The sequence below is a fragment of the Onychostoma macrolepis genome, chromosome 10 (assembly GCF_012432095.1).
Source record: "Onychostoma macrolepis isolate SWU-2019 chromosome 10, ASM1243209v1, whole genome shotgun sequence".
Lineage (NCBI taxonomy): Eukaryota > Metazoa > Chordata > Actinopteri > Cypriniformes > Cyprinidae > Onychostoma > Onychostoma macrolepis.
In genome coordinates, this window is record NC_081164.1 from 19,221,734 (window position 1) to 19,244,826 (window position 23,093).

Below are 23,093 nucleotides of genomic sequence, written 5' to 3' on the forward strand. Positions count from 1 at the left end.
CAGGATTTTTGTGCAGATTTTGTCTTGAAAGGGAGATGTAACGTTAGTCTTAAAGGGCAGCGTTTCAGTCACTATTTCATATTTTATTCTTTTGTCTGACATCAGAAACAGTAAAATATATAAATGAAAACAGTTATTATTAATTTGGCTGCATTAAAATACAGTATGTGAGCACAGAGAGACAAACAATGTAAAAGGCAATACGACGTGATGACGTCATGAATATGCTAATTAGCGTATGACATCATCTAGCGACATTTAGGGACTTTTCAAACTGGCTTTAGCTACTTTCCATTGAAAGAAGTTGGCAACACTGCTCTCAACTGCCACCAGGAATTCGGAAAATGCAGCTGGACTGTCCAGTGCAAACTCATTATAACACACCAAAGCAATCTCAATCAAACTCATATACACATGTAAATAGAAATAGACATACTGCACATAAATACATAACAAAATATATACAAATAATTGAATATTGCTATGACACAAACTGTAGGCAGCAGGGTGGTCACATATAGACCATTTCAAGGACGTAAACAATAACAAAGGCGTTGGAACTCAACTGCGCGTGTCTGGCCCTGAAGCATTTCCCATTGCCCTGTAGCGCCATTTTTAAATCTCAGATCTGTCAAAATAAGCGCTTACTATTTAAGTCTAGCGAAAACGTAATATTTAAGTTATTTAATAAATAAATAAATAAATAAACGGTGATTGGAATACCCTAAATATGTCTGAGGCGCAAACCTACAAAGAGCATTAAAAGTAGTCTTCCGGACAGCTCAAAGCGGCTCTGACTGATGCTGCCTGTGCGTGTATGCGAGAGATGGCGGTAAATGTATCGCAGTCTGGATGCTTACAATTAACTGCATAGCGGAAAGTTTGGGATCATTTGTTCGTACAATGGATGACATCAGTCTTATGTTTGGTTAAACTGAAGCTAGACAAACAGTGCCACTTACGTACTTTTCATGGTTTGTCGCCAAGATGTCCGGGGAGCTGATTAGTTGACATTTCACTTGCATTTCTGGGTCAGTCTGTATATCTATGCAAATATTATTTTCCATATTTATTTGTATAGCGCTTTTCACAATACATATAGTTTCACTGCAGTTTTACAGAACATGCATGTATATTACAACGCTATATGAATGCTAATAAACTAATCACTACATTCCATTATTACTGGAATCGTCTTAAAGTGTGTGCTTAGTTTGGTTAAGTTTTCTCCTATAATGCCTGATGAGGTTAGAGAACACCTGATAAGAGATCAGAGACCATTCCTTCATCCAGAATCACTCCAGACCCTTTAGATTCCCAGCTCCATGTTGGTGCTTCTCTTCAGTTCACCACTCATTTTCTACAGGGTTCAGGTCAGAGGACTGGAATGGCCAGCAGAAGCTTGGTTTTGTGCTCAGTGACCCATTTTTGTGTTGTTTTTGAGGTTTGTGTTTGGATTATTGTCCGGTTGGAAGATCCAAACATGGCCCATTATAAGATTTCTAACAGAGTCAGTCACTTGTTGATTTTTTATCTGTTGGTATTTGATAGAATCCATGATGCCATGCGTCTAAACAAAATGTCCAGGACCTCCAGCAAAAAAATAGGCCCACAACATCAAAAATACAGAAGTATATTTCATTGTACACATGGGGTACTTTTTGTCCCTGTGTTCACCAAACCCATCTTGAGTGTTTGCTGCTAAAAAGCTAATTTTTTTGTTTCATCTGACCATAAAAGCCAGTCCCATTTGAAGTTCCAGTCGTGTCTGATAACTGAATATGCTGGAGTTTGTTTTTGGATGAGCATGGAGAATTTTTCTTGAAACCCTCCCAAACACCATGTGGTGACGTAGGTGCTGTTTGACAATTAGTTTTTTTTTTAAAGGTTTTCTGACCCCGAGGCTCAACTATTTTCTGCAATTCTCCAGCTGTGGTCCTTGGAGAGTCCTTAGCCACTCAAACTCTCCTTCTCACCGTGCATTAGGACGATATAGACACACGTCCTCTTCCAGGCAGTTTCGTAACATTTTATGTTGATTGGAAATTCTTAATTATTGCCCTGATGGCGGAAATGGGAATTTCACTGCTCTCTCTCTTTTCTTAAAGCCACTTCACTAATTTGTGAAGCTCAATTATCTTTTGCTGCATATCAGAAATATGTTCTTTGGTTTTTCTCATTGTGATGGATGATTAAGGGAATTTGGGCTTTGTTTTCCCTCCTGTTTATATTTCAGTGAAACAGGAAGCCATGGCTGGATAATTTCATGTTCATAATCACCCTGGAGTGCTCAAAATTGTGAATATGAATGGGAATATACTTCAGAGATATTTTACTCATAAGAATTTCTAGGGGTGCCAATAATTGTGTCCAACGTGTATTTGAGAAAAACATTTATTTCATAACGATATTTCCCCCCATTTAAAATTCTTATTATCCAATGAAAGGTTAGATTTTTGTGAATTTTTTTAATAAAATATCAAAAGGATTAACAATGCAGATAAATTTTCACAGCCTTCTTTGATCATATTTACCAAGGGTGCCGATATTTTTGGCCATGACTGTATGTATATATATTTGTGTACTTTATTTTGCTAAAAAGCATCTGCTAAAAACCTACTTTCAGGATGATTAGACCATAGCACATCAAACATAATTAATTCTGACACTAAAATGGTCTGGAATGTAACCAAGATTGCAACGTAAACTTCTAAGCACCCGTCAGATTCTCTTGCATCACCCTCCAAAAATAGACCTGAGTCCATCTGTTCCCATTCATTTCAGACCATTATATTTGATCTCTGAAAGAAGGTTCCAGCAGGGCATCTCAAATCTGCTGTCATCAGTGGGAACGCGCTTCTGTGGATACAGAAATAACACTGAGCTCAGGAGATATGCAGAGTAATTATGATGTCACAATGAGCTTTTAAAGAGTAGATTAACATCAGATAGCACCTTGAAACAAACCTAGCGAGAAAATACTTGCTCATATTTCATAGATTTCAGCAAATCAGCAGACACAACAGCTGAAATGACCCCAGATCCTTTACAAATATAGCCTAGCGTTACCTTCAAAAATTGCACAAGAATGAAGGTGCTGGACTACTCAGAATTTCAGGGTCATCAGGATCACCGTCAGTCTGAAGCAAAAGCAGAATGATGCTGGAAAAAAAAGGGAAAAAAAGCTGCTTAATTATAATATATTTGTTGTTACAGTGCTTTATAATAGTTTTATCAAAAATACACATTATTAAGAAGCAAATTTAAAATGGAACGAACAAGAGCATAAATCTGTATATGAATAATAATAAAAACGATCTTTGTGTATTTATTTGTATATACTTATTATTTACTGGCAATATAACCATGAGATAAAAGAATATGAATACATTAAATATGGTACTTTAAGCTTGAGCAGGCTGGAAATGCAACACTGTCATATTATATTTAACAGTGGTCTCTGGTCTTAAAATAGTCCCCTGGTAACAAAACAGTAGTTGCATAGAAGATGGCTCAAATAAAATAATAAAAAACCTACTGCAATAACACCGACAAAGTAGCCTACATACCGTCTTTAAAAACAGACAAAACGTCAAATCCATAGACTTTAGGCTACTTCGGCTCATAAAACAAAGAAAAGTCTCAAAAACTCCTAATTTATATACATGTCCAAAAAAAAAAAAAAAAAAATCAGAGCTGAGCCCAATTCTCTGATAGAAATAAAATCTCTATTTTAGATCAGTGGCCTAAACGCCTCAGCAGGTGCTTTTAATTGAGTAATGTCATAAAAGTTATCCGAGCTACAAAAATAAATAAAAATAAAATAAAATAATAATAAAAAAAAAGTTATCCGAGCTCAGCAAATATAAAGTGCTAAAGAGCTTTTCATTGTGTGAAATACAAGAATAATGAAAAATATTTTTGTTTTTGTAATTTATTATACCTAAACATACCGGAAACCGTTGGGCATCCAGAGTGTTCGTTTGTATGTGACAAATTCCAGAATATATCAATGTACAGCAACGTAAACTTACCTTAAATAAATGTTAATAGTAGTACTTACTAATCTAAAACATTTACAGCAGTGTTTATTTTATGGTTCGCACCTCTTTTTAATCTAAAGCGTGTTTCTTCATTCTGACGATGGTCAGTTTTGTCACCTCACAGGACTTCATTTGGCGCTCTTTGCGCGAGCCGAACTTCCAATCACAGAAGACCTTTTTTCGACACGTGGGACCTAGTAATAAAACTTAACTGGCCCAGTGATATTTGGGGGGTTAGTAACGTTGTGCATTATACGGTATATATTTACTTTAAAGGAATAGGAATAGTCAAAAATAAACATTAGATCATAGATTAACTCACCCTTAACAACGCTCAACACCTATTTGCGCATGCGCAACATTTTCTTTGTTTATGTGTAAAGCCATAAATTGGTTGAACACAAATATGGTCGGGGATGTTAAGAAATGAAATATGGTCCTCAATATTTTGCCACCAGATGGCGCTACCATCATAGAAATCTTGCATGGAAGGCAAGAGAGGTGATAAATGCACTTTAATTTACTTACAATATTTATTTTATTAATTTATTTTCTTTAAAGCATAAAGGCTGCTTCAGAGGATTAATCTATAATAGTTTTCTTCTTTAAGTGGCGTGGGAACCCGTCTGAAGACATAAACATCTCTAATACTCTCTCTGTCATGACCCTATAATTAGCCTACTGACCACAGACCACAACATAAAACACCAAAATTAGTATATTTCATTAATGCATTGTTAATAAAATGTTTTCTCCCGGCTTGTTTAAAATAGTCCGAAAGTAAGAAACTGGGCTGTTAAATAGGAGAATCACAGTATATTGTATTGTTTATATTGGGTTACTACCAAACACAAATGCGTCACAGCTTTACCACCTTGATGACAAACTCTTGTAAACCACTGTTTATGCTGTCAGCATACTGTAGATATGTGTGAGCAAGCGCTCCCTGCAGGCATTTCATATTGAATAACATGCACACCGTTTAAGAGGCAGGCCTACGTGCTGCATGTATATGATGACTCCTATATAGACAGATAATGGTTAAATCTTCCTTTCAAAGGATATTTTCCACACTTTCCTGAGTCAATCCACACATAGACAATACGTGTGTGTGCCTGAGTCACAGGACTCTCACCACGGCAGAGAGAGTGGGAAATGTGATGACTTAAGTTGGATGGAGGTTATTAAGCCTGAAGAATGGCACACATTAACACTCTCTGCAGGAGCGCGAGTCACTTTTTCCCACAGTAACACAATATGAATACAGTATAAAATTACTCTCATGGGTCTCTTTACTGAATGTCCTTGTTTTTCTTGTATATCAGCAAAATTTCTTATTACCCATCTGACCCGGCTGAAGCAGTATGGAAAGAATTTATTATATTCCAGTAAAACACATATGCATATGTTGGAGAACAACAAATTCACTCAGAAATTACTAAATTTCACAATTAATTACAACTAAATGCCCAGTAATACACTGACTTAAATGTGATTTTTTTTTAAGTAGATAGGGTGAAATATATTTTCTTGTAAAACTAACTTCATTAATCTTTATTTACAACGTTGAAAAATATATTTATTACAGTGAGCAGACAAATCGATTTAATTTTAATAAAAAAAAAAAAAGGAAATCCTTTTCTAAGTGAGCAACTTTTATAGAGGTGTGAAAATTCCTCTGGAAGTGCTGCAAACATGCATTAACATACCAGTGCAAAGCCAAGGTTAGTGGACAGAGCTGTGCTCACTCATTACGTTAACAGTCCCTCAGGAAATAAATATCTATAACGCTTTCTACAGACCTCTAATAAGACGCAGGTAACAACCATTCATTACAGAGGCTCAAGCCAGAGATTTACAAATCTCAGGAAAGTGCGGTTAGGCAGGTTCCCCTTACTTTGAAAACGGTTATTTCTTTAAGGGGCGTCACAGGACGAGCAGTAAAGGCTTTGATTTATTCTTGGCGGCTGATAATTGCTAGTGTCTTGTCATCTGTCAGAAGGGAGAGATTTGGACGGTCCGAGGTGCAGATTTCATGCTCTCTCTAGGAGGCCATAAATCTCTCAGGGGCCCCTCATAAATCACAGACTGCAGAGAGGAGTGCTGATCTCTTCCTGAGACTGATTATTCAATAAAAACGACTGTAAAAATATTTATTTTGAATTTCCATGGCTAACTTGTTGCTAATGCGTAAATTAAAAGTTCCTTTGACACTGACACCTCAAACCAGAACAGAAATCAGAACAAGCAAAACTATGCTAATCAATTAATGCCAAAAAAAATAAATCTTTGAAGGCCATTATAGCTAAAAACACAATTAGCCATAATGGAAATACTCGCACAAAACACAGATTCAATTTTTTTTTTTTGGTAAATTTATAGATCGTTTTATTTACATCTTTGATTTTTTATTTTTATTTTTTTTTTAATAAATATTAGAGCATGTTTTACAAGAAAATACTATTTCAGTATTTCAGCTTCAAAATTTCACATTTAATGTTACTTGCTATTTCTTTGCAATTATTTGTGAAATTTACTAGCAATTTCTGAGTGAAAACTGTTTCTACACCAAATCTTTTGAGTGTATATTGTGTGTGCATATATAAAAGTTTGTTTTACTTAATTTATTATCATTATACAATTTTGTTGTATTTAAAAACGTCTTTTTATGTCTATTATTTCCAATCTGTATTATGTCTGGCAAATAAAAATATACATTAAAAAACACCGAAAATACATGTTTAATGCAACACAACTGCAGGAAACATAAAAATACTTTTAAATGAAAGAAACTTACATACTTTAAAATGTAAGCAAAAAAAAAAGCAAAAAAAGAAGAAGAAGTCCTGTGTTTTTTTTTTTTAGTATTTGCTCTCTTAATTCTAGAGCACAATTTCCTGCATTTGCTTTCAGTTATTAACGACTAACGATGCTCACACTGCATTTGTTCGATACAAAATTAGTTTCTTTTCTCATGGTCGAAAAGACAAACAGTCTTAAAGTAACAGCACTCTCACTGTAAACTGTCCAACTGCGTAATTGTTTTAGGGTATGGCGTCAATCAGCCTAGACAGCCTCCATAAAAGAGAAGCAGAGGAAGAGGCCCGACCTCTCATTCTGCCTGTCTTTTTGCCCTACATTAACCCAGCACACAGGACAGAATAGATGCCCCAAAGTGATTCATTTATCAATTATTATTATTAAGACCAAATAATCACAAGAGAAAGCACTTTTTTCAGACATTACACAACACAGACTGGGAGGATGACAGCTATCCTTGGTATGAAGAGCTGTCAACGATGTTTTAGCACTGAACTATTGACTTACAGCAGCCGTTGTTCTTCAGATTAGAGAGCATGATGAAGCAGGACATGATCAGGCTGCGGGCAGTGAAAGGACAAAGATCCATAGAGATACAGACCAGATTCCCCATTGCACAACCTGAAACATGACCATCACGCAGTCTGTCAAAAACCAGCCAAACAAAAGTATGCGTTCCCCTGTCAGTGCTAAACACAGTGTGTAGGGTGTGCTACTGAAGCCATGTTATAATTGTCAAATACCTGCTCTCTTTTTGCGGGCTTTGAAGTCCGAGTGTCTTTCTGTTCTTATCCTGAGGTGCTGTTCGGGCTTGATTTATTGTTTGTTACAAAGACACTAAAATTATACGGCCCAAAAGGCCCAGCACCAACACAGCGCCAAGATCGCATTGCTGGAGATGATAATTGTATCTGTGAACAAATGTAAATAATGGATCGCAAGTCCTTCACACATGAGAGGAAATCCACAAAATACTAGTTATTTGATAAATGTACAATTTGTCATGAGCACTAACAGACAAATTTAGATTGAACTACCTGTGTGATTAATCACAAGACACAGCAGGAATCTACTATGAGACACTGCCCTTGAAGACTAGCACAAGTTCAGCCATTATCACTGACACAAAGTGCTGAAATCATTCTTAATCTTTTTTAAGCTTTTTAAATTTAACTGTCATAAAATGAACAACAAATGCAATGCGCATTACATATAAAGTATTTTAACTTGCATTTATTAAATACACTGAACAAAATTATAAACGCAACACTTTTGTTTTTGCCCCCATTTTTCATGAGCTGAACTCAAAGATCTAAGACTTTTTCTATGTACACAAAAGGCCTATTTCTCTCAAATATTGTTCACAAATCTGTCTAAATCTGTGTTAGTGAGCACTTCTCCTTTGCCGAGATACTCCATCCACCTCACAGGTGTGGCATATCAAGATGCTGATTAGACAGCATGATTATTGCACAGGTGTGCCTTAGGCTGGCCACAATAAAAGGCCACTCTAAAATGTGCAGTTTCATCACACAGCACAATGCCACAGATGTCGCAAGTTTTGAGGGAGCGTGCAATTGGCATGCTGACTGCAGGAATGTCCACCAGAGCTGTTGCCCGTGAATTGAATGTTCATTTCTCTACCATAAACCGTCTCCAAAGGCGTTTCAGAGAATTTGGCAGTACATCCAACCGGCCTCACAACCGCAGACCACGTGTAACCACACCAGCCCAGGACCTCCACATCCAGCATCTTCACCTCCAAGATCGTCTGAGACCAGCCACCCGGACAGCTGCTGCAACAATCAGTTTGCATAACCAAAGAATTTCTGCACAAACTGTCAGAAACCATCTCAGGGAAGCTCATCTACATGCTTGTCGTCCTCATCGGGATCTCGACCTGACTGCAGTTCATCGTCGTAACTGACTTGAGTGGGTGAATGCTCATATTCAATGGCGTCTGGCACTTTGGAGAGGTGTTCTCTTCACGGATGAATCCTGGTTTTCACTATACAGGGCAGATGGCAGACAGCGTGTATGACGTCATGTGGGTGAGCGGTTTGCTGTTGTGGATCGAGTGGCCCATGTTGGCGGTGGAGTTATGATATGGGCAGGCGTATGTTATGGACAGTGAACACAGGTGCATTTTATTGATGGCATTCTGAAGATACTGTGACGAGATCCTGAGGCCCATTGTTGTGCCATTCATCCACGACCATCACCTCGTGTTGCAGCGTGATAATGCACGGCCCCATGTTGCAAGTATCTGTACACAATTCCTGGAAGCTGAAAACATCCCAGTTCTTGCATGGCCAGCATACTCACCAGACATGTCACCCATTGAGCATGTTTGGGATGCTCTGGATCGGCGTATATGACAGCGTGTTCCAGTTCCTGCAAATATCCAGCAACTTCGCACAGCTGTTGAAGAGGAGTGGACCAACATTCCACAAGCCACAATCAACAACCCGATCAACTCTATGCAAAGGAGATGTGTTGCACTGCGTGAGGCAAATGGTGGTCACATCAGATGCTGACTGGTTTTCGGATCCCCCCGGACCCCCCCAATACAGTAAAACTGCACATTTTAGAGTAGCTTTTTATTGTGGCCAGCCTAAGGCACACCTGTGCAATAATCATGCTGTCTAATCAGCATCTTGATATGCCACACCTGTGTATCTCGGCAAAGGAGAAGTGCTCACTAACACAGATTTAGACAGATTTGTGAACAATATTTGAGAGAAATAGGCTTTTTGTGTACATAGAAAAAGTCTTAGATCTTTGAGTTCAGCTCATGAAAAATGGGGGCAAAAACAAAAGTGTTGCGTTTATAATTTTGTTCAGTGTATATACATGACCAATATAGTGTGTTTTTTATATAAATAAAGAATGGAATTCAAAAGAATGGAATAAGATTTTTTATGTTTTTGAAATAAATCTCTTAGGCTGACCAAGGCTGCATTTCTTTGATAAAGATGGCAGCTCGTTAGTCTCATTAGTCTGTTGGTGTCTGTTCATTGTTTGATCCTATAATTTTATTTTATTTTAAATGGTCTGATATTTTAAAACACTTTTGCGTGGTTTGGAGAAAGACTTGGTGATCTGAAAATGTTTCTAATGGCTGTATCTTTAGCGAGATTAGTATTTAATTGTGTATTGTATGTTATTGATTGTTATATGTATTTGTAAACTTGGGCCGTCTATCTTGGCCAGGACACTCCTACAAAAGAGATCAGTGAGTTTTCTTTCCTGGTTAAATAAAGGTTAATAAAATAATAATAAAAATGCAGTAAAAAGAGTAATATTGCGAAAACTTTTTAGAATTTAAAATAACTTTTTAATATATTTTAAAATTCAATTTATACCTGTGATGGCAAAGCTGGATTTTCAGCAGTCATTACTCCAGTCTTATAGTGTCACATGATCCTTTAGAAATCATTGTAATTGCAGAGTTAATGCAATTTTTGGACAGATAAGGCATATTTAAATTTAAATAATATCAAAATATTATACAAAATTATACTACATAAATTATGTAATATAATATTATAGAGATTGTAAATATAAACAAAACATTAATAAAATCTATCAATGTGTGTGTGTATTTATATATTTTTGAAATATAAATTTTACATTTTAATTAATACTTATTACATTATTATGTTTATATTTTACTGACATTTATGAATTCATTTATTTAAATAAACCCACACACACATATATAATGCTGCATATTACAGTATATATATATATATATATATATATATATATATATATATATATATGTAATCATACACATTAAAAATCCATTAAAATAAACCAACTCTATTTAAATAGTAAACATAAAAATTAAAATTGAATGTAATTATATAATTTATATGATACTACCCCTGACATTACACATCCACTAAAAGCCTTGGGCCCAGGTGGTTAAAAAAAAAAAAAAAAACAGAAAAAAATAAAGAAAAGTGAAGAAGTCTATAATCATATGGTTTAAGATGCCAGTTATTGGTTTACATCTGTGCCTGTACTTTCTCTGTCCGGGCCTTACTACAGTTCAAGGTCAACTTGCCCTCCTTCAAAGGTGCCAAAAGCTCATTCCTTATCTCTGATGATGGTAAATGATGTTGTGATGTAATGTTTTTATTTTTTCCACAGTTTATGAGACGCCCAAATCTAACACATACTCAGAGTCTGTGTTTTTATTTGTCTGTGTCTGAGTTTTACTCACTGTTCATGTCCTATACGTGGATCTCACAGCAGAAGGCGTGTCTGGGGAGGGAGTAGCTGAATTTGCCTTGGGGAGCTCATAAACACCAGCATTTCTCATAGGTGACTGTACCATGTGACTCCAAAACGAGCTGCTTTTAAAGAGTGGCCCGACCTGTTGAGAAACATCACAGGTAATCACAGGTCGTGTGAGAAAGCGCCATCCAGACTCTCAGCACAGGAGATCGATGACACTGGAAACAGTCTGCGGCTTCTCCATGGCGAGCAGAGGCAGCTTCACCAGCTCCGAGTTCTCCGAGGAGGAACCGGACGGGAGTCTTCAAGGGTCCGAGGAGCTGGACAGCAGCGACGGCAGCAGCTCGACGAGTTGTTACCCTAACAGCGCCCTAAGCGAGCCAGAAGAGAGACAAAGCAAGAAACGCAGCAGGCCGGTGCGCTCCAAAGCACGCAGAGTGGCGGCCAACGTGAGAGAGAGGAAACGCATCATGGATTATAACCAGGCCTTCAACGCGCTCCGGGTGGCTCTGCATCACGACCTGAGCGGAAAGCGGCTTTCGAAGATCGCCACGCTCCAGAGGGCCATCAATCGGATCTCGGCTTTGTCAGTCTTCCTCACAAACAATCCACCAGCAAGTGTGGGGAAGTCCTGCAGCCACCTTGAGTGTCATGGTCAGCCAGGCGGCTTGTGGCAGGAGCCGTCGCCATCGCCTCCTGTCCGCCTCGAATCCCAGAACTTCCTATCCTGGCACCAGCCGCTCAGCCATCATATACAAAACCCCTTACACAGACTGTCCTCAGAGCAACACACTTTCACCAGCCCTGCTTGTCCGCCGTCCCCTCACTACCCATGTTTCTCTCCTGACGCCCACGTTTACCCTTCTAGCGATATGGCAAGCTCATCCAGGTATGGACGGATAGGTGATGTTGGAGCATATCAGCCAGGAGTTTGGGGCTCTTGTGGACCAAATCATATGGACAGTTATGGGGAACCACTGCAGACGCTCCCGCTGCCCTGGCACATGGGGTACCTGCAGGACGCTGGGCCTCAGCACTGCTACAACGCACTGTGATACACACTCATGCACCAGGACTCCTGAGACTGAGAGAACTGAGAAAAATCACTGCCAACACCTGTAAACAGGTGCATTTCTGGTTACTGTTTGGTAACATTGTACATATTTTGAATGTAATTACAACTGCATTAAGAGAAATTTATATGTAATAAGCAAATTATATGCAAAAGTATTGCATTAGTACAAGGAAAGTTTGTAAAAAAAATTCTTTGTGCATTCAGATGTTTGCATTTCACCTTTGTAATAAAATATGCAAAATAGTAACACACTGACTCGTCTTCATGCCAAAGCGTTTAGAGAATATTTCCGTTTATGTAGGTAGCAATTAAGTGCATTATGTGTTTGTGTGCATACAAAGACAAAGTCTGTTCCCTTCTACTAATTTCTGAAAAATGGAGCTTTGATCTTGTGTGAACTTCTCATTCTTTTCATAACAGGATGTAAAAACATTCTGATGTAGCAAGGGTTAGCAGGAATCCCATTCATGTTTTAGTCTCGATGAGTACATGTGCACATTAGAATGTTAGAATTTTTAGTAACTATTAAGCAAATCATTTAAACTTAATTCAGAATGATTTACACCATATTGTATTGTAAATGTAAAAAATTATATTATTTTCAATCTCAAATGTCCTTGTATTTTCACATTTAGATTTTATTCATTAAGCATATATTTTAATCCAAAGCAACGAAAAATGAGGAATATACAAATCGATTGTAAGCATGTAACATGAAAAAGTGCTAAAATACAAAGCTTGCTCATAGTACAAGCCAAAACAAGGGGAAAAGTTGAAAAGCAAATTATTTTTAATTATTATTTAAAATATATTTTTTTAATAATATAGACCATGCATCAATGTAATTGCTAAAATAAAAAAAAATGGAAAATTGTTCAAAACAAAAAAGTTTGTAGTCGCTAAAATAGAGGAAAAAAATACAAACAGTTAATGTATTTTTTATATATATATTTTTATATATTTCTTTAATAATAGCAATGCTAATACTTTTAAAATGCATCAACATGCACTCTAGTTTTCAAGTAAGCAGTTTTTTGTATACCCATTTAATTTAGCTATGTATCAGTGCAAATTACTTGTATTATTATTATTTTTAAATATATTTTAATACATTAAGTGTAATGTTTTTTAAAATGTATTTATTTATTTAATTCTGAGGCAGTCATGGACTGTCCATTGTTCTTGTTAAATAAATGTTAATAATTCAGTCAAGTGCTGATGGAAAAGGTGAGGACTTGCCTGTTTGGGTGGATTTGTAAAGATCATTCCACTAGCAAAGAATAGTGGAGGTAAATGTTTGAATATAGTTTTTGTAATATGAGTGGGACCCTCAGGTGAGGGCCATCCTCAGAGTAGATCAATCTAAACACTGTTAATATTAGACCATTAGCATGTGCTTGGGGACAGATTTATGACCTCACAGGAAGGAAGTGCAAGCTCTACCCATAGAGAGAGAGAGAAAATCCCCCTTGGTCTCTTTCCGGCAGCCCCTTGGCGACTGATGTTGCACTGGGGCTTTCACGGGGAGACCTGCAGGTGTGTCCGATCGGGATACACAAACAAGGATGAGGAGGGGACGGATTGATTGTCTTCCTCTTATTTCATCCACAGACATGAATCATGGAAATCCCTGACTCACACTAAACGTGCTGACTGACATTGACGGTGAATTTGTTGAGTGATAGTGATGACATGTCTGTAGTCCTGCCTGTTGTGGCAGCGGGCCAGTCAGGCTTCATTTGAACACATCAGCAGGTTTATGTGTTGTTTTCTGCGGTGAGCAAATCTTTCCCGTCAATCCGGACATTGCTCATTTGATCCAATGCATTTGTCATATCTGTCAGGTGAAGATCTGTAAACAGTTTAAGCAGAAAGTAAAATAATCACCTGCTCAATGGAAGCATTTGGACACTAGAGGGCAGCATGTTATTTGTACAGACTGGACAAAGGCAGGACTTTAACATAGATCAAAATAGAATCTTTATTATTAGCCATGCAAACACATTTTAGTGTGGAAAAAAGTTGCTTACTAACCTTTTCTGTATGAGTTGCATGTACGCATGCACTTTTAGAAATAATGCCTCAATACCGAAAAAATGATGAGAACAATTTTATCAAATAGGAGCTACACAACAGAATTAATGTAAGTGTTTTTATAAAATAATATGCTTCACATTTCTACAAAATTACTTTTGCTGTGATCATCATTTTAAAGCCTTGTGATTGAGTTTAACTTGCACTTCACACTCTTAGCAGAACAATGGTTGAACGAGAAGGGTTAAAAAATAAGATGGCTTAATAAAACAATGTAAAAAAAAAAAAAAAAAGTGTTTATGAAAACAAATAAAAAAAAGAAAAGAAATTCACAATACAACCAGGAAGTATGGTTTTATCTGCCATGGGATAAAAAAAAAAAAGGTAATTGTGACTTTTTCCCCTCATAATTTAGACTTTTTTTTCCTTTTTTTCTTCTTCTCGCAATTCTGAGAGAAAAGTCTGAATTGCAAAATATAAACACAGAATTGCAAGACATAAATCTCACAATTCTGACTTTTCCCCCTGAATTCTGGTTTTACATTTTGAAATTCTGTTCTTTTATGTTTTGCAAAAATAAATGCAACTTTTAATCTCATAGTTCTGACATTTTTCTTTTCTTTTCTTTTTCTTTTTTTTTTTTTTGCCATTGTGAGTTTATATCTTGACTTTATCCCCTGGTTTCACAGACAAGGCTTAAGACTGGTCCCAAACTAAGATGTAAATCTGAGTTGTTTCAACTGAAAGAAAATTACATTGATTGATCTTAAAATATATCAACATCTTTGTTTTGTCTCAAGACGGACACCAGTAATGTTTTTTTCTAAGGCACGATTATAAAAATGACTCAAATGTCCTAATTGAACTATGGCCTAATCCTGGTTTAGTCTAAGCCCTGTCTGTGAAACCAGGCCTATATCTTGCAGTTCTGACTTAACATCGCGCAATTTGCACAAAAATAAATAATTAAATAAATAAAAATAAATTGTGAGATGAACTCAGAATTGTGAGTGAAAAAGTCACAATTAGTTATTTCTTTTTACATTTCTATCCTATAGTGAAAACAAGCTTCCATAAGGAAGAGACAATGCAGTTAATTGTGATTTCATGTTGATCTAAGAGCTTTCCAGTGCAGCTCAGACAGATGAATAAGCTTATGAGCATTTGTAATGCAGAGATTTAAATGCAGTGAGTCATCCATGGCACAATAACACCTCTCACTAATAAACTTCACCAACTTCAAACCCACGCTGATCTGTCGGGCCGGGCCGCACCGCACCGCCCCCATGACGTCTGCCATAGGTACTGTTGACAGGAGAAAGTGCAGGGGAGCACATGCCAAGACACTGAGCACATGAGAGAGAAAGAGATGGCAGATGACTCACCTGTAGCCTCTCTACTGCTTGCTAATGATGGAAGACACATTCACACGTACATACAAAGGCCAAAGCTGCAGGCAGTTAAAGTGTGAATGCAGAGGTTAGTGTTTATGACCGTTTTGATGGGGGTTCTCGCACTTTCATGGACACAGATTTGGTTTTGGATCAGAGGCATGTAATTAGAACAATGCTCTGGGACAGTGTCCGTGATCTGCCTCCTGACTATCATCCACATACGCCACCAGCAGGTGGTAACAGAACACCATCGCTGAAAGAGCCGCTTCCAAAACCAACTGCTGTATTGTATTTAATCCTGTACAGCAGCCTAGAAAAATGTTTTGACACAGAAATTTGCATATGTGTTTTCTGTTCTATATCAGGTTTTTATGGCTCATATTGTATGACATACATGTTTGGTAGGAGAACATACAGCTCACATTTGAGGAAGAAAAAAAGCAGCTTTTCACAGAGCAAATATATACAATTTGGTACAGCTGCTGATATTTATATGGCCAAAAAGTAAGATGAAACACTGAGATGTAAGCTTGTAACGTAAATCAGTGAGATTTTCATTATAGTATAAAACTACTTACAATACATGTCAGTTGTCACACTGCATCTCTCAATAATGTCTTAGTAAGATGATATTTAAATGTTTAGGTTTTATGATCAAAGCTCTCTTTTTTTCATATAATGCAATGCAATACAATGAGAGATGTACAAATAAATGTTCCTCAAAAGCCTAATGTATCATATTTGATCACTTTAACATGGTTTTGATAAAAAAAGTTGCTTCAGTCCAGTGAGTGTTCATTTTGAAATAATACTAACAATATTCCATTTATTCCTTAGTTGACTTAAAGTATCAGTAAAGATTTCATAGCAAAAAAGACACATGTACCACAGCCTGAAGGGGGTTTCTAGAATTATACTAAAAGGCCTTGCTAAAAAAAAGTATCAGTCGATTGTGTATAATAGGTTCATCAGCAATGTTTTGAACATGTTATTAATTTAGAGGCTGTATCAAATATGATAAAGTAGACTTTATAGGGTTAATAGCATCCTGAGATGAAAATGGTTTTATTTTGAAATGAAATAGTAGACTCATTGTTTTTGCTCTCAATAATTATTTCATAGCTAATTTTTAATCTATTATAAATACACACAATTAAATCACTTTTTCACACTTTTTGCATAATTTGACAAAATTATAGCTTCAATAGAAATGATGCACACAAAACAAATTTCTGTATAAAACTGTTGTAAAATATTCTGGGTGGTGGGATTGACATCATAAACATGGGACAATCATACATAAAAAAAAAAAAAATTACAATGCAAATTTAAATTTAAATTAAATCATATTTGTATGATAGATTTTCATAAGTCAGGCAGCAGTAGTAAATAAAGTTTCCAAGACTTTCACATAAGCAAAAAAAAAAAAAAAAAAGCTGAAATCTATTAATTAAAAATAAAAAAAAATTAAAGTGTAGTACATAAAAGTGGTAGATGTTGAAAAAAAACCCACCCCACCAACATTTACATTTTTTATTTTTGGCAGATGTTCATCCAAAGCGATTAGCTAAAGGGACACCTCATTCTACTGCCAAAAATCTTTCTCCACTGCTCTTAAAAGCATGAAATTAATTTACATTTATGGCTTAGCTGACTGGTTTAAAAATTCTTTGAAAGTAGTGTCCATGAGCAAAGATGTCAGTATTGTATCCACCAAGCAACTGCAATTGAGGCGTATTGGAATGCTACAGATAGCTTTCTCCTACAGATCTCCTAGAAAGAAGTATTATAGACTCACCACAGTCAGGATTTCCCACAATCCCCTGAGCATTTATATAGTTGTTTATCTATCATACTGAGTTAAATGTCAGTGGTTAACACAGCTTTGAGTGTCAGGTCTGGGAAGCGCAATAACTGATCTCTGCAGTGATTTCTGCTGTCTGCTCTATTGGATTTGCTCACTGCAGGAATGATGAGAAATTCAGCCCCTCAAGTTCTGTCCACGTCAAGTGCTGTCTCTCGCTTCCTCTCTTTCATCATATTTCTTTTTCTTTCCACATCTTGCCCCTTTCCTCATCCTAAACTCTTATATAAACTCTTCCAGTTTATCTCATCAGTTCAGTCTCAAACATCTCTTGGATTTGTACTTGAGGTTTCTATATAAACATTGTCATGCAGACGGATGCATTGCACATTTTGGTTCTGACAGAAAAATACCATTACACCTCAGAACTGATCTGCATGAAAATCTATTTATCCAAAGAAAACTCTCTGGGTTTTACCATATCATAACCTTGACCTTTTGACCCCTTTATACAGACTCTGCTGTGGAGAAAAACAAAAACAATCTGTATTTGGGTAGATCATAACATTACGATTGGTGTTTTTCCTCATCTGAATTTCTGAGGGCTATTTGGTTTATGCTGAGTGTTATATGGGGGTTATTTGAATTTCAGACTATTTGGTAGAGCCACATTATGCAGAAAACAAAGATTCATTGTTGTTTTTGTAAATAAAATTGTTTCAAACATTCAGTTTCCTATTACAGAGACTGATGGCACGAATTACGGACATTCACACATCAGGGGGCTTATAGTGCCAATGATGTGGTGTTCATTAAAAAAAGTCCATAAAAACCGTAATCACCAACATAAATATGGCAGGCTACAAACTCTTCTTGAAATCCTCTCTTTATGCACCGCTGAATGAGTTTGACACGAAGAGAGAATGGACCCGTGGAGAGAGATTCTCATCAGCATGAGCATCAGCTAATGAATCAATCTCATGTTAACATGCAAATCTCACTCATCAAAGACATTAGTGCAAGCCTGGCACGTTCAAACACCCAAATCCCAGCAGTTCAGTATTGTTATCACATAACCATTAATGAAAATGATCATGGTATGTGCGTTTAATACAGAAAACAGTAAAAAGCCATCTGTTTTATTAGCTAATCATAATTGCTGTCTGTATTAATCTTGTAGTCATTTTACATTGAAAAATTCATCCCTACCAAGTCAAATCATGCCCATTTTGAAAGCGGATTACAGATTTACTGAATCTAAACAACAAATAACTCTTTCAGAATGTGTTCTGGATAAGTTATGCGTCTCATATATATTGGTATGTTTTTACATTCAGGTTTTTTTGTTCACAAAATAAATTATTTTGTATCATCAAGTACCCTGTCAAGCTCTTGCTCAACTTAAATGCTTATTTGAGTTGCCTGAATGTCAAAGCACTAAACTCGAAACATACCTTTCAAGGAATAAACATTAAAGCATGTTATCTGTCTGGATAACCTTCACTAAACATGTTAACAATATAGTCATACGCATACATCAATGATAAAGAGAAGCACACTATTCTACGGCTGAGTAGCAACACTGAAGACAAACTTCTCAACATTAATTAAATTAGTCTGTGGATGCTGTCAGGGTCTAATTACAGCTCAGACACATTCATTAACATCTCATCTCTGACACAGGGGTTCGTATGGGCCTTTCTGGCTCTTACAGCCCATTCCAGGAGGTCCTTTAAAACTAGTATTCACAGCAGGTCTTAGAAATGGGTCATTCTCAGGAAATGAGATGAATACTTTTATCACTTCATTTGAAAAGGTTACTGATGAACTTTCATATGTTCTAATCTCTGTCTCAAGGCCAAGGCCAAAACAAACGTAGACCCTGCAGGACCACCATTGGGGAATTAAAATCAATCATGACTATATTCAGAACCCCATTAATTATATCAGCTGGAGGATTATACGTCACACAAATGGTACAGTTTTCCGAGCATGTCCTTAAAACATTTAATAGCAGTATTCACAGCACAAGTGCAATAGGATGAAAGAAACGGCGGTTTAGGCTAGTGCTCAGGTTAATCAAATTCACTAAACTAATCAAGACATTTTTATGAGTCAGTAAAATTGAAAGTCAAAGACCAAATGAAATTGGAAGGAAAAACGGACTGATAAGATTACAGGTAAACCAAGTCAGTGTCAAAAAGACGGATCACCTCTGGACTTTTCAGAGATGAAAAACATCATTTGAGAAACTTTTTATTTGAGTTCCTTCCCACAGTGGCTTTAAAATTGAGAAACTAATACTGTGAGACTAATTGAAAGAAAATTGAGAGACTAATACACAACACAAAACAACATATAATCTATCATTTCTATGTTTATTTTGCACGACAATATATTTCAAATAATATATAATTGCCTTTTCCTTATGACAGGGCCTGCTGTAATACTATTATTATTTATTAAAAAGTTTCATTGCTCAGTTCATCTCTATTCTGTCTTAAATGTGCTTAAAAACTGAAACAGACAAACAGCTTTCCATAATTTCATCCTGGAGATATTTGTATCCATCATTAGAGAAGTGTGCATATAACATCTGTTGGATACTGAAGGCAGGGAGCCAAGACCTCTATTGTCCTTCCCCCAGCTTTCTGTTGATAATCCAAGAGTGACATATCAGTTACCTCATTTCTGCCTTACACGGCTAATGAAGCAGATGCAATGGCCTTTTAATTAGAGCCGGAGAGAAACAGTTGTATCATTAAGACAAGTTTGCCACCTTGAGGTATGATTAGCATTTCCACACCATTAACTCGTTAGATGGGTCCGTACATGAGCAAAACGTCTGCAGTTAAACACAGTGAGTCTCTTATGACAGATGCCACTGATTTCTGACATTAGCTCACTAGATATTTGACTTTTTGATAGCTGTCATGAATTATGACAACTTAATTACACTTACTCCAAAGATAGTCATTCAACACACACGTATATATATATATATATATATATATATATATATATATATATTTATTAAATATTTGGTATGCATGTGTGTGTGTATATAAGATATATCCTATATGTATAATATACACACATATACATACAATACAAAATATTTAATATATAATACATTTTATACTAAAATATACTGTACCGATACAAAGAAGCTAAAAAAAACAGCAACTAAATCTGCGTTTTATGTATGTTTATGTATTTTCGAGCACTGCATCATTCATCGAGTACCTGTATTGATTCATGCATGCGGAGCTCACTATGTTTTGGAATAAATGTTCAATCAAAGGAAAAACAAAGCTTGGGTCATTCCTGAAATAAGCATTCTACACTGATTAGAACATTTATGGTCACAGCTTGTTCATGAATTTAGAATAGTTGCTCTTTTATCGACAACATGCTCCCAGTAAACACCACAACATGTCTCATTCATTGATTCTGTTCTCAGAAGCCCTAATGAGCCGCTAGATGTGAAACTTTGTGGTTCCTTTGAGGGAAACGAAGCAAACATGGTTTCTGAAATACGAATGGCCATTCGATGTCCCTATACTACTGCTAACAGCTAAAACAGTTTTTAGATTCTGAGAGGAGAGATAAAGTTTGCCAAGCTGGCATACTGAGTCTTAAGCTGCAGAGAAAATGACTTACTGACTGCCCTATATTTAATATATGTTATTTTTTTTGTTGCTTGCCCATACTAAACTCACCACTATGATTCTAGAGTGTTTAAATGTTTGTCATGGCGTTGCCACATGGTTACTAGGTTGTTTTAGATGGTTTCCAGGTTGTTCAATGTTCTAAATGAGATCAACTGAAATCATCAGGCTAACTAAACAAATATCATAAGATTCTCAGTTAGAATGGGATAATTCAACCTCAGACTTAATGTTTCAGATTGAAAATTTGATCTTTTATTAATTTTATTGTCTACCAGCCAAAAATCGTATCCAATGTAATCAAAGCAAAAAATCGGGTCCCACTTTATATTAGGTGGCCTTAACTACTATGTACTTACATTTAAATTAATTATTTGGTACAATGCACTTATTGTGTACATACATGTTTTTACATTGTACTTATATTTTTAAAAATACCTATATGTAGTTACATCTGTAATTAATTTCTGTAATTATCTTTATAATTACACTGTTGACCCATCCCTTACTCCTTAACCCACCCTTAAACCTACCCATACCACCAAACCTGTCCCTAACCTTACCCATATCCCACCTCAAAGCAGCAAAAGTGTTTTGCAATACAATATGAACACAATAAGTACATTGTACTTATTTTTTGATGTTAAGTACATAGTAGTTAAGGCCACCTAATATAAAGTGTGACCAAAAATCGTACCCAATCCAAGCAAAATTTGAGGTATCATTCATGTATGCAGCACAAATGGTGTGGGAAAGTTACAAATAGGTTAAGGGTTTATAGCAACAGTAAAAGAGAAGCTGGCCTCGGCAGCACTAATTAATAATGCACAATATGTAAAAATATTGTGCAGTGTCTTGTGAAGCACACCTCTTCTGCAGCAGGTGAAATCACAGATCATTTTTAACGAAGGCCAGTTTCCTTCTAGACCCTGTCACAGAACATGGCTCATTAATAGAACATAAAATGTCATGCTGATTTTTCATGCTGACACACTGAATGCCTAAAAGTGTCTACATACGGCACATAACCACATATGAAATTTTGGCACGTGCTAAATATGAAAAATCAAACATGGCACAAGAAGCTGCATGCAGCATATAACTACAAACAACCCCCAAAAAGCACACAGCTCACAAACGGTCAGAATAGCAACTCATTATAAAAACAAAACAAAAAGTAGAGTACTTCTACAAGCTGATCAAAAACACTCAGTAGTGACTTCACAGACAAAACGAGATTATCAGCTGTTCAACAAGCTGTACACTTGCAATTTGTGATAAAGTTATAAATAATCAAAACAATAACATCACTGTCAGGGCTAATAAATTGGTCTGAACAAAACAGGCGTAGATATAGTCTACTGCACACAAATATAGAAGGGAAGGAAACGTCTGACAACGGATGGGGAAACAATACATGAATAGACAGTAATGAACAGCAAAAAGATGAAAAGTGAGAAAGAAGAATGAACTGGACCAGAGTTTAGGAGGACAGACTGTGGATAATTGAGTCTTATGGGCTTTTCACAATTGAAACTGTCAAACAAGGGTCATCTTAACTCTGGGTACAGGGTCCAAAACAATTGCCAAGCATCAAATTACAGTTAAAAACTGACTTTGGTGAGTTTTTGACAGTTGCTCGATAACGTTATTAGAAATTGTAAAATAATACATGGATTAAATTAAATTGTAAGAATGATAGTGACATGCACAATTAAATCTAAAACATACAAATCATCTACTAAAAAAAAAATCTGTCATGATGTGTGAGTCTTTTAACAGCTGAGTGGAAAATGTAAATTTGCCATCACATATACATAGCTACATACTGTACATACATACACATACACATACAGACCAAGACAGAACAGATCTCAATTGCTCCCATTATAAATCAACAAAGCTGTCTACACTGCAAGTTTGTGATGTTGCTTAAATGAAATCATGCAAATTATTAGACTTTATTATTTGTCAGGCATCTCAGTGAGTTTGTGAAAGACGACGTCA

The 23,093-nt window shown here is 36.2% G+C and overlaps 1 protein-coding gene and 1 long non-coding RNA gene across 2 annotated transcripts; one reads left to right on the forward strand and one right to left on the reverse strand.

The window, feature by feature from the left end:
- Positions 1-2,420: 2,420 nt before the first annotated feature.
- LOC131548729 (uncharacterized) lies at positions 2,421-4,268 on the reverse strand. Its single transcript, XR_009273234.1, has 3 exons — positions 4,035-4,268; positions 3,070-3,162; positions 2,421-2,859 (listed from the first exon to the last, which is right to left on the reverse strand). It is a non-coding gene; the product is annotated as an uncharacterized LOC131548729 (long non-coding RNA).
- A 7,052-nt stretch (positions 4,269-11,320) lies between these two features.
- bhlha9 (basic helix-loop-helix family, member a9) lies at positions 11,321-12,163 on the forward strand. The gene has a single exon (XM_058790225.1). It carries the CDS (start codon positions 11,321-11,323, stop codon positions 12,161-12,163), a length of 843 nt encoding a protein of 280 aa, XP_058646208.1.
- The last annotated feature ends 10,930 nt before the right edge of the window (positions 12,164-23,093 follow it).